The following is a 15,262-nucleotide window of genomic DNA, read 5'->3' as shown; positions in this document are numbered from 1 at the left end:
TTAGGGTTTCCTCCTGGGTGCTTATATAAGGAGAATTATATGGAGGTTAAGGGGTTAGACAGTTACACAATCAGACACCCTATTAGCCATAACATCATAATGTTCGACCTCCCTCTCCTACGGCCGATACCCTTTTCGGTTTTCTTAGTCACCATCATTAGATTGCACCCTAAGGAGGAAGCAGACCAAACTGACAACTATGTCAAACACCATTGCTGCATCTACATCTGGATTCTCTGCTGGCCTGTACCGATGCAATCAAAGGTATGTTTTCATGTTTTCCATTATGCCTAAAACAGAACTGATCAACAGTTTATTTTAATTAAAAAAATGGTTATTCTGACTTCGGGTATCTCTGTGTTTATATTTTTGTTTATGTCACACACTTTAATTCTTGTTTGCAGGACTTCACTGTGCTCTACTTGCCGGTATGTTTCTACCATGCTACATTAAAAAAAAAAAAAAAAAAAAAAAAAAAAAAACATAGAGTAAATTTAATTCTCTCTGATATCATTTTACTAATTACTACGATATATTGCCCAAATTTTCTTGGTATATTAAGGAAGTAAAGAAAGCATACTTTGATAGAACTTGTACTTATGGGTGAAAATGGGCCAAACCGCTCGTGAGTTATTCGAGACCAGCTTGCTAAAAGCTCGAATAACCAAGTTTAACCAAGCCCGAGCCCTACTTCAAGCCTAAAAATAAGCTCATTTAATAAATAAGCCCAAACTTCACTTCTCAAACTCGAGTAGGTTTACGAGCCTAAACAAGCTTATTATTTATATTTTTTAAATATATTAAATGCGTATTTACATGATAATAGTTATTATTATATGTATAATTATTATAACAAAAATAGCTAAAGAATATATAATATGTTATATATAAAAAATATAATATAATTGTAGAGAAATAAATTAATAAAGTTATTCAGAAACAATAAATTAGCCGAGCCCGAACTCACGGCCACTTACTCTAGCTCGGGTAGTTACCCCCTACCAAGTAACACAAATCATTTTTGGCAGACGTGTTTTGCAACAGTTCAAAATGGCAGACATGCATTATGACGGGGCAAACAAAAATACAAAACATTTAAGTTATAGATCCCAAAACTTAAAGAGAACACCCTGAAGGAAAATTGATATATTGAATATTCAAACTATTACATACGTCTCTCTTTTTCGGATAAAATTAAATTAGGCCAGTCGAGCCTTAAACATGTACAATAATATAAATATATTAGTTTTGGATAAACGTTAAAAATTATTAATTTGACATAATAGGGTGAATTTTAAGTGAAAACTTGAATTGTTTAAAAACTTAAAAGTGGATTTAATTTTTAAAAAAATTAAAAAATAAAAGATTTGATTGTATTTAATTTAAAACTTCATGAGCAAAGTACGTTCTCTAAGAATTAGAAAAATGATAGTACATTTAGCAATACCCTATTTTCAAATTTACAAAATAGTTAAAACTTAATACTATATTTGTGGTTTAGTACTTCTATATAAGTTCATTTTCAAGATTGTGCATGAGCTCATGTCATGGGATTTAAGAAGACCCTTGTAGTCTTAGACTATCTCCATTCATAACTTAACCTAACCCAACTTTCAATAAAAAATTAATTTCTCTCTTCCACCTACACAACCGAACCCAACTTTTCACACTCATTAACAACCCAACCTACCATTTTTTATCAAATAAATATGAATTAAGTTATAATTTATTCTTTAAAATTTATCACAAAATAATTAAATAAACATGACTTAGGTTATAATTTATTCTATAAAATTTATCATAAATAATAAAAGTGTTTATTTTTTTAAACTTTAGTATTTTAAATATAAAAAGTTATTAAAAATTAAAAAAGAAATATTACATAATAATGAATGTAAAATTACAAGGACATAAGATAATATTAGATAAAAAACAATTTAAAAAATATATCATTTTTTATAAAATTTATATCTGCAAGTTCACAAAAATAAAATAAAATAAATAAACAAGACTGTGATTTTAGATTTTTAAAAACAGTTAAATTTTATAAGTTATTAAATATAATCTAATTATACTTATAAGTAATTATGTTGCATCAATATAATCTAATTTATATCTGCAACTAGGAAGATCTTACATACAACATTATAGAAAATAAAAAGCAATAATATAGAAGATTGCCATTGCATCAATTAAGTTGTGATTACAGTGGCGGATCCATGAATTTTTTCCATCAGGTTTCTTTTGTTAGATTCTCACTATTTTTTTCCAAATCATGCAAGTTTTCCACAATTTTTTTTCCAAACCGAGGGGGTTCCCGGGAACCCTCAAAAACCCCATGGATCCGCCCCTGGTTGTGAAAATGTTGAGCAATTATTACACTTCACAACAATGTCAACGGTTCCTTCAATCTTATAGTCCTTGAACACCTACTTTGCAACAAAGCAATAATATCTAACCTATTATAATCATAATTCAGCCATTCAGTTATATACAGAAAAGAAAGACAATTTAGTTAAAAAGGACACCAACTACCCAAGTCATAAGTATTATATTGTATTTTAGCATTGAACAGACATTATATGTCATATATCTTAGGACCAACTTGGTTCAATCCATGTATGAGGGTAACAATGAAGTTTAGTTCCAAATAAATCGGCACCAAAACTTTCCCGGATATTTCTGTCATCGAATGTGTGGTACCTGCATGTTTCGAGAGAATAAAACACTATCTTGGTGCCCCCGTTACATAATAATCTTGGAAAGTAGATCTTGTTCTCCATTTCTGGTAATTTGGCGTCAAGGCAGATACATGATGTATCAGAAATAAAAATCATGTGTTTTCCCAACCCATTTGTTTTCTCCCATTCTTCTGTATACTCATTTGCTTTGAACACCTCAACCGACTCTCCAAACTTACCCACGACAACTAGCAATTGATGTTGACCACATATTGACAGAAAGTACTGTGCCGGAGATCTACAACTATGTTTTGGTGCTTTGTCTACGAAAGTCTCCCAAGAGTCATCATCTTTAAGCATGTCTATAAAAACGTCAAGTCCTTTATTCTCGCACAAGGCATAAACATCCCGGCCACTGAATGTTGGAAAGTAATAAGAAGATGGACCATCACCATCAAAATCCAAATGAAATTTACGCCATGCAGAGTCCCGAGATACAATGTGATAGACTACATACCATTTCGGATATGAGGTAAACCCAACAACCATACAATCGGCAGAAGTAGGTGGTGCTGAGAAACAAAAGGTTTGTAAATAAGGTGCCGGTGGAAGCTCACGGATATCATTTGAGAACGGGTTGAAAAACACCATGGGTCCGCACAGTTGATACATCAGCAACCAACCATACTTGGAACAATATATCTGGTAATCACCCTTTAGTTTTTGCGGAACTTTTATATAATACCTATCACTGCGTATCGGATCTATTAGAGTGACAATGCCTTGATAATTGTCTAACACCACCAACCATGGTGAAACTAATGAGTACATCTGCAATCTGCTTAATGTCGTTTTGTTGACCAGAGATGTTGCTAAATAACAAAGTTTAGATGTAGCACGAAACCTTATGTACTCGATACCAACACAAAGCTCCATAATCGTTTCCAAAATATGAACCGGAATATTGAGTAGGTGTGACTGTGACTCACCTGTTGTGATATCAAATTCAATGTTATCACCCTTAACTGGTCTTACTACTAGCTCGGTATCATTGTCCTTTTCTTCTAGCTTAGATTCAACATGATCAACTTCTAACCTACACAAAATATTATCGATAATATATAAAATAAAAAAAAGAGTAAACTGCCATTTTGGTCCCTGAGGTTTGGTTACTTTTGCCACTTTAGTCCAAAACTCAAACCTTTTGCATCTGGGTCCCTGTGGTTTGAGTTTTATTGCCATTTTGGTCCAAAAATGAAATCAGGTCATACTTGTCTTATAAAATCCTGCGATTTTTTCATTTTCCTCAAGGGCAAATCAGGTCATATTTGTCTTATAAAATATGGTATTTATTTATAAAAAAGAAATGATCATTTTGCCCCTGCAGAAAATGACAAAATAACAGGATTTTATAAGACAAATATGACCTGATTTAATTTTGGACCAAAATGGCAATAAAACTGAAACCACAGGGACCCAGATGCAAAAAGTTTGAGTTTTGGACTAAAGTGGCAAAATTGACCAAACCACAGGGACCAAAATGGCAGTTTACTCAAAAAAAATGTACACTATATAATATTAATCACAAAATATTTATATGCAATACCTGCATTCAAGCATTGCCCATGCAGACGCTTGGCTTTCGAGTACTGTACAAGGCATAGAAGATATGGACATGGTTTTATCTTTGGCATGGAATGAGTACATTACTTTTCCCGACTCGCCAAGAATATGTACATATCCCTCTAACTCTGAATCAACTGTAGAATTGTAGTAGCATGCTGAGTAATCACTACCAAGTTCTATAAAAAATATAGCATCTTTGAGGTCTACCATTTCCTCCCAAGTCATACTAGTAACATCTAGTTTAAACAAATACACGTTACCAATCCTTGTTTCATCGTTAAAACATACTGCAACGCAGAACAGTTCCATATAGGATCCTTTTAAAAAAGCGCGGATGGTGTCGAAACTATTATGGGAAGGACAACGGTTGTAAGAAGTGGCAGGGATTTCCACAAACGGCAATAGATTTATCACAACGTCTTTACCTTCAACCACAATGTCAACATGTATGACAAAGCAATAATAAGGGCCTGTGGTCATGGCATACACTTTACCGTTGCAACAAGTTGGAGTAACTAGAAAACAATCATCTACACCGCTTATGCTCTGTAGCTGTTTAGCATATGACATTTGAATCCATTTAAATTTCTTTCTTGTAGTGTCTAGCCGACAGAAAACAATGGTAGGGACTTCGATTGTTGTTAACAGCAAAACCGAACCTTGATCATCTGGAGGAGCTGACAAACAACATTCATGGGAGTGTTTTGCTTTATGAATCAAAGGTGGAAGACGAATCAACTTAGAGGTGAGCGGGTTCCAAAGAGACCACAGAACGGTGTCAGGATGGTTGGAGAGAACAACCCAGCCGTGGAAACATGCCCGGATTCGTCTCCCCCGGAGCTCATTGATTCGACAGTGATAGTAGTTCTGCTGGTTGCCTAGGGTGTAAAAGATTTGGGTATGGGATTCTAGGTTCTGAGCAATAAACCACTGGTGACTTGCAGAGAGGGAAGGTAACTTCTGATCACAAGAAATTTGTCGCGGCTCCATCTACGAAGTTCATCATAACAACAAGAGCATTCATATCCCTTCCACCATTTCTACCTTATAAATACACTCATAGGGGTGCTAAACGGGTCGTGTTCGCGGATTCAATCCAACCCAAACCTGAAAATTTTACCCGAACCCGAAAATCGTATCATATCTATGAACCCGAACACAACCCGTTCAACCCGAATTTTTTTTTTCTGAAATTAATATATTAAAATTAAAATTTACTTAAAAAACACAAACGTATATAACACAATTATATATTTATATTTAAATTATAAAATCTTATCTTAATTTCTCTTCTTTTAAGTTATAATTATGGCATAAAACATACACCTCATTAAATTTAAGACATAAAACATATTATAGAAAAATATAATATTATATAAATGTGTTAAACGGGTCAACCCGTTAACCTGAAACGGGTTCAACCTGAAACTGACGCGACCCCGACCCGTTAACCTAAACGGGTCGTGTCAGAAATTCACACTCTTATCCAATCACAACCACTTTCAAAATAATAATAAATTTAAAAATTAGGAAAAATTACAAGTTTTGTCCTTTATCTTTATATCACTTTTCAGCCGGTGTCCTTTTTAACGAATGTTGACAGGCGGTGTCCTTTACCAGGTATTTTGTTGCAAGTTTAGTCCTTTACACCCAACCCAGTTAAAAAACCTTGTTAATTGTTGACAGGCGGTGTCCTTTACTAGTTATTTTGTTGCAAGTTTAGTCCTTTACCTAGGTATTTTGTTGCAAGTTTAGTCATTTACACCCAACAATTAACAGGGTTTTTTAACTGGGTTGGGTTTAAAGGACTAAACTTGCAACAAAATACCTAGTAAAGGACACCGCCTGTCAACATTCGTTAAAAAAGGACACCGTCTGAAAAGTGGCATAAAGATAAAGGACAAAACTTGTAATTTTTCCTAAAAATTATATAGGGTGAATAGTGCCCCTCAAATATACAGGCTAACAGCAACACTTTCTATCTCCTCCGTTAACAAACACCTACAACCACTTTTTATTTATAATACAAAGAACACTCACACAGAATTTGTAAAATAATTCAAAGTTCATTAAAGCAGCATTAATTAACTATGATATTTTAATGTCCACACGGAACCATCACAATAAAACTAACTTAATCAGGAAAAAAGAACAGATTTTGACATCCAAGAGTACCGATATTGATATTGCTAACTGGAAAAAAAAAAGACTCTACTTTTATAATAATTACTGAAATTAAACACACTCCCAAATCATATAATAGTGAAACTGTGCAGGTAGAGTTCTTGTGAGATAATAGTTACCTGGGAAAGAAGAAACTCGAAGCAAATGGGATCACGGCGGCGTAAGATCCTCCGTCGTCTAGCGGCTGTCAACGTCGGTGGGAGTAACCGCAGCGCAATCCAGAGCTTCGAATGAGGCTTCGAAGGTGAATAATAAAAAAAAGTAAAAGCAGCAGGGAAACCTAGATACTTTTTATATAGAGTATATTACGTTTTTGGCCCGGTTATATCACTTTTACTATATTAGCACAAAATAAGAATTTTTAACATATTCGTCCATATGGTCTCTATAACTAACTATTTTGGCCCCTAAGTCTAGAGATTATAGGGGCCAAAATGGTTAGTTATAGAGACCATGGGGCTAAAATGGTTAGACTTAGGGGCCAAAATTGTTAGTTATAGATACCATGGGGGCAGATATATTAAAAATTATTATTTTAGCCTAATATAGTAAAAGTGAATAACTACAAGGGGAAAAAACATAATTTACTCTTTTATATATCTCAATTCTCACGGAGGTTTTTTGGCCCAATCTTTAAAGCAAATTGAACCTTCTCGGCCCAATCTTAGGTCATATTATATCTACATGAGTGTTTGTACGATAGGACAGAGAACACATATACTTTAAAACGTGTTTGTGGTTCAGTTTAGTTTGGTTATTAACCTCAATTGAAACAAAACCTAAAGGCATCAATTAATCGATCTTCCAAACCAATCAGTTAATTGGTTGATTTATTTAGTTAGATTGTTGGTTTTCAGTTAGGTTCAATTTTTGGTTTATAACCAAAACCAAACTTTGACTAATTTTTCTTTTTCTTTTTTTAAATTAAAAGTGCATTAAATAGAGGCATAAATACAAGAAATGAAGCTATTAAAGCTAAAAATATATGAGTGGTTCGGTTTCAGTTTGGTTAATTTCGGTTAACTAAAGGTAAAAAAACCGATAACCGATTTTAAGTTATTTCGGCTTTTGGTTAAGTAAGTTTTCAGTTCGGTTCCGTTTTATTTGGTTTTGGTTAATGGTTCAGTTATTTGTTCAACCCTGGATATTGTAATTTAAATATTAACGTATAAAAAGTTATAGTAATTTAAAAATCGTGAGGGTAGTTAGCTTAAAATAAGGGAAACGGTGTAACTATTATTTAAATAAGCAAAAGTTGAGTAGAGTTTGGGGAATGAGTTAAATGCATGTTTGGTCCCTATGGTTTACGTTCACCCATGGATATTGTAATTTAAATATTAACGTATAAAAAGTTATAGTCATTTAAAAATCGTGAGGGTAGTTAGCTTAAAATAAGGGAAAAAGTGTAACTATTATATAACTCTTAAAGACAAAGGTCGGTGCAACAGTGCACCAACATATTTACACAAATGCCCTCCTTGCAAATTACAATCCTCTCCGGCCACTGGTGAGTTCTAGAAGGGCCGGTACATTTTATGTTTCTGGTTTCTCTTCAAGCTAGCCTTCTCTTAAATTCTAATCTAACCCTGCTTCTTTTACGCTTCTTCTTCTTCTGGATCCGTGGTAAACAATTCTCTGAAGTCCAGGCTTGAGGTGAGTTTCTCCTTCTTTCACTCATTTGTATACTTACTCTGTTAGTCCTCCTTTTTCTCCTCTCAGCTAACAAGTGTATCCTCCATGTTCTTTTTCTCAGTTACAACACAAGAATCACAAAATAAAACTGCATAAGAAATCAAGAAATCATCCAGTTTCACAAACCCTAGAACGACTTCCACAAATGGGTTTTTTTTCAAATTGTATAGAGGGCTTTAAAGTTGCAGCGATTTACATAGGTAGGAGGTTTAGGGTTCTTCAGGTCAGTCTTCATATGCGTCTTCCTTTTAATTCATGCCTGGGTTTTATTCTTTGATTATTGTCTTTGGTTTTTTTTTTTTTTTTTTTTTGCTGCTTCTTTTTTTCTAGTTGATTTGTGTCTTTTTGAGTTTTGAATTTCATATGTGGTGGTCTTATGTCTGTTTATGAATCAACATCATGCATGAAATGGTTGCTTTTATTTGAATGCACGATGATTAGACACATTGGGACATTATTTAACAAATGAATGTTGATGTTTTATGAGTGTTTGCTTTAAAATTAGGACTTCAATTTGCCATACAACCTATCTTTATATTTCTTGAATGCACTAATAAGATAGTGAGAGATCTTTATTTTTTATATAACTAGGTTAGTTACCCGTGTGATACACGGGTTAAAATAATATATTTTATAAATAAATTACATAGAACACTAAATAAAAAAAATACACAATTTTAATTAGAATTAATATCTAAAACTAAAAATGTAAAAGTAATTTATAGTTCTTTATTTTGACATGTTTAACTTGTTAAAAGATAAGGCATAACCTAAACTACTCCATTCAAAAATAAATAGGTTAGAAATTGTCACCTCTACTCAACATACAAATTAGTGGTGTTAACCCAGTGATATGTTTGTAGAATAGCTTGTGCATGTGCTTTTATGGTTTTCTTGTATGTTGCAAGTGTTCATACTTATGAGTTCTGTATATGATAGAATTTACAAAAAGATTTGCCAACTGTAATAGTTAAATATTCAGTAACCCTTGGTAAAAACTGAATCCATTTCTCTTCAAACTTTTCCAACATTGTTTTGGCCATTGCATGAACATCGCTCTTATCATCAATATTGTTTTATACATTTATTAACGTATCATCCCCACAAGTAACAACACACAACATTTTGTTCGGATGAGCAAAGGCCAAGTCATTCACTCCTCCAACATGTGCATCAATCTGCATGAAGAAGATGTAGTCTTATAAGGAAGATCACATGATTCATTGCTGAACAACCAGCATTATCTCAACTCACCTCTAATTTCCAGATATGATTAAAAAAAAGACTCCACTTTTATAATAATTACTGAAATTAAACACACTCCCAAATCATATAATAGTGAAACTGTGCAGGTAGAGTTCTTGTGAGATAATAGTTACCTGGGAAAGAAGAAACTCGAAGCAAATGGGATCACGGCGGCGTAAGATCCTCCGTCATCTAGCGGCTGTCAACGTCGGTGGGAGTAACGGCAGCGCAATCCAGAGCTTCGAATGAGGCTTCGAAGGTTGAATAATAAAAAAAAAAAAAGTAAAAGCATACTTTTTATATATCTCAATTCTCACGGAGGTTTCTTGGCCCAATCTTTAAAGCAAATCGAACCTTCTCGGCCCAATCTTAGGTCATATTATATCTACATGAGTGTTCGTACCATAGGACAGAGAACACATATACTTTAAAACGTGTTTGTGGTTCAGTTTAGTTTGGTTATTAACCTCAACTGAAACAAAACCTAAAGGCATCAATTAATCGATCTTCCAAACCAATCAGTTAATTGGTTGGTTTATTGCCCATGGCTTTATAGCCTACTAGCCTAGTGGCATCTTGGGGGTGGGATAAAGCTTTGAGACCAACAGGTCTTGGGTTCGATTCCCAGGGTTTTCCCAAATTTATTGGGTTTCCTCTTGAATTGGTGTATAGGCATTATGCCTAGTGGAGGTGGATATGATCCAAATTTGCCGTTCAAAAAAAAAAAAAAAAAAATTGGTTGGTTTATTTAGTTAGGTGTTGGTTTTCCGTTAGGTTCAATTTTTGGTTTATAACCAAAACCAAACTTTGGCTAATTTTCCTTTTTTTTTTAAAATTAAAAGTGCATTAAATAGAGGCATAAATACAAGAAATGAAGCTATTAAAGCTAAAAATATATGAGTGGTTCGGTTTCAGTTTGGTTAATTTCGGTTAACTAAAGGTAAAAAAACCGATAACCGATTTTAAGTTATTTCGGTTTTTGGTTAAGTAAATTTTCGGTTCTGTTCCGTCTGTTTTTTATTTGGTTTTGGTTAATGGTTCAGTTATTTGTTCAACCCTGGATATTGTAATTTAAATATTAACGTATAAATTATATTCATTTAAAAATCGTGAGGGTAGTTAGCTTAAAATAAGGGAAAGAGTGTAACTATTATTTAAATAAGCAAAAGTTGAGTAGAGTTTGGGGAATGAGTTAAATGCATGTTTGGTCCCTATAGTTTGCGTTCACCCCTGGATATTGTAATTTAAATATTAACGTATAAAAAGTTATAGTCATTAAAAAATCGTGAGGGAAGTTAGCTTAAAATAAGGGAAAAAGTGTAACTATTATATATAACTCTTAAAGACAAAGGTCGGTGCAACGGTGCACCAACATATTTACACAAATGCCCTCCTTGCAAATTACAATCCACTCCGGTCACTGGTGAGTTCTAGAAGGGCAGGTACATTTTCTGTTTCTGGTTTATCTTCAAATTAGCCTTCTCTTCAATTCTAATTTCTAACCCTGCTTCTTTTACGCTTCTTCTTCTTTTGGATTTGTGGTAAACAATTCTCCGAAGTCTAGGCTTGAGGTGAGTTTCTCCTTCTTTCACTCCTTTGTATACTTACTCTTACTCCTCCCTTTTCTCCTCTCAGCTAACAAGTGTATCCTCCATGTTCTTTTTCTCAGTTACAACACAAGAATCACAAAATAAAACTGCATAAGAAATCATCCAGTTTCCGCAAACCCTAGAACGACTTCCACAAATGGGTTTTTTTTTTTAATCGTATAGAGGGCTTTAAAGTTGCAGCGATTTACATAGGTAGGAGGTTTAGGGTTCTTCAGGTCAGTCTTCATATGCGTCTTCCTTTTAATTCATGCCTTGGTTTTATTCTTTGATTATTGTCTTTGGTTTTTTTTTTTTTTTTTTTTTTTTTTTTTTTTTTGCTGCTTCTTTTTTTCCAGTTGATTTGTATCTTTTGAGTTTTGAATTTCATATGTGGTGGTCTTATGTCTGTTTATGAATCAACATCATGCATGAAATAGTTGCTTTTATTTGAATGCACGATGATTAGACACATTGGGACATTATCTAACAAATGAATGTTGATGTTTTATGAGTGTTTGCTTTAAAATTAGGACTTCAATTTGCCATACATCACCTATCTTTATATTTCTTGAACGCACTAATAAGATAGTGAGAGATCTTTATTTTTTATATAATGAGCAATTACTATTTTTAAAATAATTAATTTTATTATGTCATTAGAGGAGCGTTCAATACTGAACCAGTCACACTGACTGAGGGTTGATGTACAAACCTGTGGCTAGCTTGAAGTAAGGGAATCGTGTTTGTGGTTGCTGGTTTAGAGGGCATGTGTGGCTAGAGGAGCAACCAAATTGGTCTAAATATTTAGCTAATAGTGAGATGCATTGTAGAGCAATAAGGGTTTAATTAAAAGTTGAATAGGGTTGCTGATGTCTAGAATTGCCATTTCAAAGTTGAATGAAGTTGCTGATATGTCATCATATCAGATGCACTTCATATAAAAAATAAAGATTTTTATTAATAATTTGCTATATTTTCACAGAAAGCTCCCGATCTCTAAGTTCGTCTTAGACTATAAAATAGGTTTAGCCACCCCTATCACTACAAGAAGGTGAGTTGGAGAGACAAAGACAATGACAAAATACCTGTTGCCATTTCGTCAACGGCAGTGGCGGATCTAGGGGCTGCCATGGTCAGAACCAAGAAAAATTATGTGGGTGAAATAGATACAGTGTGTGTGCGCGGTTAGGTGGCGGCGCTATGGTGGTGTGGTTTAGGTGGCGGTGTTGTGGTGCTAAACTAGGTGTTGGCGAGAGGTTCTGTGGTGGTGATGGTTTGTTGGTGTTGGTTTGGCGCTCGGTTTTGATAGCCAAGTTTTTTTACTTTTATTTATATGCGTGCTATTGGGCTTATTAGGATAAAGAAAATGCTCGACTACAATAACAATACGTTGATGTTTTATTATAGAACCGATAAATCAAATAGAATCATTCTTCTATTATCAAAATTCAAAAGATCGCTTGAGCAATTTAAGTAACTAATTGAAGAATTTTGCCCTCAAATTCTTTTTGTTACTTGACTGATGATATTGTTTGTTTTGCGTCCTGTTCGGTTTAATTTTTTTTAAAAGCTAGATGAAACTGGATGTTCAAGGAGATGGCCGGTGGCTACACCGGTGCTGTGGTGGCGGTAGCATGATTTAAAAAAGTGAAATGATTGTGTTATATATTATAATTAATAAATGTCCATAATATAACTGGCCATATTTGTATTTGTAATTGGTGATCTTTAATATTTTCTGGAAAAGCAATTAGATGCATTGTTTCACATGGAAAATTACCGTTTTATTCTAGGAATAATGGATTTTAATAATCCAAACTATTAGCCGTTGGCCGATAGCAGTCCTAACTTCAAAAATGATAAGTGGTTGTCCCACCTTTTCACATATTGTAAACCAATGGACCTTTACTAAGAAAACCTTAATTTCTTTTTGTTCTCTTTTCCTTTTCTGTTAGTTAAGGTCCATTGGTTTACATTATTTGAAAAGGTGGGACCACTATTGGTTATTTTTTAAGTTGGGACCGTTGTTATAACAACCCTCGGTAAAACCGACACCCTCATAATATTTCTGACACCCTAATATATCTTTAAATGTATCAATATATCTTTATATGCACCCCGTATGTGAAAACCGAGCCCAAAATAGATAAAATAAAAATAAAATAAGTTTATTCAAGTTGAGGCGGGCCGCATAGACCCACCCCAACCTTTTACGCGGGCCGTATGAAGGTGTAACCGGATTCCTTTGATTTCTTTAGTTTAGGCGGGCCGCGTAAAGGTTATTGTTAGTTGATGCGGGCCGCGAGTGTCTCAAATGGTGGCGCAGCCCGGTGATGACACGTGTCATCATCGTGGCGGACCTACACGCTGACCCAGCCAAGCTATGCGTTGACGGTATGTTGACGCGGGCCGCGTAAAGCCTTGCCTTATCTTACGCGGACCGCGAGAAAGTCAAGATCAGACCCTATAAATAGAGGCCATCGGCTTCGGTCGACAATTCGTTCACAATTCACTTCTTAAATCACAATTTCTGTAGTGGCGTTACTATACCCGGGCATTATACCCCCTAAAATAGCGAGGTTCTGCTATGATGTAAGTATTATAACCCCTGGAGACGTATTAGATACGCTGCCCGATTGATCTAGGGTTTCGTAACGGCTGTCGTGGTTCTGCCCGACGTAGTCGTTGGAATGCCGTCTCGGGGAGGGTATTACTAATGTTAAAATGGGTTATTATACTAACACACGTGCATTTGTGTAAATTTTAGATATTCACCAGGAAACCCTAAAGAATAACCTAAAACAGCAATGTGAGTTAATCCTCTTTTTATATGCTCATTTTTGTGAGTAATCCTCTTTTTGTTAACTGTTTTTACAAAACCTTAAATACCTTTTCATGGAATGACAGTTATTGAGTATTTGTAAGAATACAATTATCGTGGGTATGTTGGGGTTTTGTATACAAAATTGGTTACAACCTGGTTAAGGAGTAACATTTCCACAAGTCGGGTGTCGACAGTACCAACGGGTGATAATTGATATAACTTGGAAACAAATGTAATTGCGGGATCGCCCTCAATACTGTTCACTGTGACTTTTTATTTAAACCTGATTAAACTGGGATTCACTCACCAGTATTTCCCACTGACAAAATGTTTTTAAAACGCGTTTCAGGTAACAAAATGTGAAAGCCAAATAGAAGCCAGCTGGACAGCACTGGAGGCTTGGAAAAGTGGCAATAAAGTTACCTAAAAATAAAACGGATGTTTTTATTAAATAAATAGGATTTATTCCTATGAAATGTGTGTATTGAAAACTTGGGTTTTACCCATATGTTTAATGTTATAAAACATGGTGGTTTACTCTGATTAAATATTTCCTAACTACGGTCCTGATGAAAATTTCCGCTGCCAAATTGGATAAATAAATGTGATACCACCGAAACTGGCTCACGGCCGCCCGTTCCCGGGAACTAGGGATCGGGGGTTGTGACAGAAGGTGGTATCAGAGCTATGCCACTGATTCAGCCACAGAAGTGTTCTGCTGACATCAAAATTCAAAGTGTTAGGAAATAAATTATGGAAATACGTGTATAATTGTATTTCTTGCTATGTGTTATCTGACTATTTGTTAGTTTACAGTATGAGCGACCAAGGACCTTCTGACGCCTATCGTCAACTGTCTGGTTCGCCTAGGAGCGAAGGCACCTCCTCTTCTCAGCCTACCCTCTCGGGGTATTCTGCTGACACAGAAGAAGGAATCTTTGTGTTTAAGGCTCAGTCTGAAGAGCCATTTCCTCAGAAAAAGGGGGGATGGTTCAGTAGGGGAGCGCACGAGCGTAGGAAAAGAATGAAAAAGTTGCAGGAACAGCGAGTGTTAGCCGCAGCAAAAAGAGAGACTGATGCTTATAATCAGGATATGCTCAATAGGGGTATCGCTAATATCCATATTTTAGCAACCACTGCTGCTGATCCAAACCTGGAACAAATGCTAGCACCCCAACCTCAAAATCCTGACCAACCCATGGAAGTAGAAAACCAGATAGAAATGCCTGATTACAACCCGGAGGAGATACCTAGGGTACCTGCACCAGATCCCCTAGACCCAAACAACTACGACCCCTGGTGGGACGATGTTAGGGACTACGTGCAACAAAACCCAATACAGGAAAATGTGCCAAAACCCAACTTAGGAGCTTACCCAGGGTTAGATCCTCAAGATCCCTACAACATTAGTGATGCATATG

At 35.0% G+C, this 15,262-nt stretch overlaps 1 protein-coding gene and 1 long non-coding RNA gene across 4 annotated transcripts; one reads left to right on the top strand and one right to left on the bottom strand.

The window, feature by feature from the left end:
- Positions 1-2,492: 2,492 nt before the first annotated feature.
- Positions 2,493-6,792, bottom strand: LOC110879785. Its single transcript, XM_022128316.1, has 3 exons — positions 6,611-6,792; positions 4,288-5,297; positions 2,493-3,777 (listed from the first exon to the last, which is right to left on the bottom strand). Exons 2-3 carry the CDS (start codon positions 5,295-5,297, stop codon positions 2,595-2,597), a joined length of 2,193 nt encoding a protein of 730 aa, XP_021984008.1. The 5' UTR covers positions 6,611-6,792; the 3' UTR covers positions 2,493-2,594.
- A 1,148-nt stretch (positions 6,793-7,940) lies between these two features.
- LOC110940199 lies at positions 7,941-14,252 on the top strand. Of its 3 annotated transcripts, none has more exons than XR_002592902.2 (5): positions 7,941-8,144; positions 8,245-8,406; positions 9,536-10,999; positions 11,098-11,253; positions 14,191-14,252. It is a non-coding gene; the product is annotated as an uncharacterized LOC110940199 (long non-coding RNA). The 3 variants fall into 3 exon arrangements; XR_004862282.1 differs by lacking the exon at positions 14,191-14,252 and adding an exon at positions 12,000-12,959; XR_004862271.1 differs by lacking the exon at positions 14,191-14,252 and having other exon boundaries at positions 11,098-12,959.
- Positions 14,253-15,262: the final 1,010 nt, after the last annotated feature.

This window comes from Helianthus annuus, chromosome 1, assembly GCF_002127325.2.
Source record: "Helianthus annuus cultivar XRQ/B chromosome 1, HanXRQr2.0-SUNRISE, whole genome shotgun sequence".
Classification (NCBI taxonomy): Eukaryota; Viridiplantae; Streptophyta; class Magnoliopsida; order Asterales; family Asteraceae; genus Helianthus; species Helianthus annuus.
This window is presented reverse-complemented; position numbering and strand designations above follow the sequence as displayed.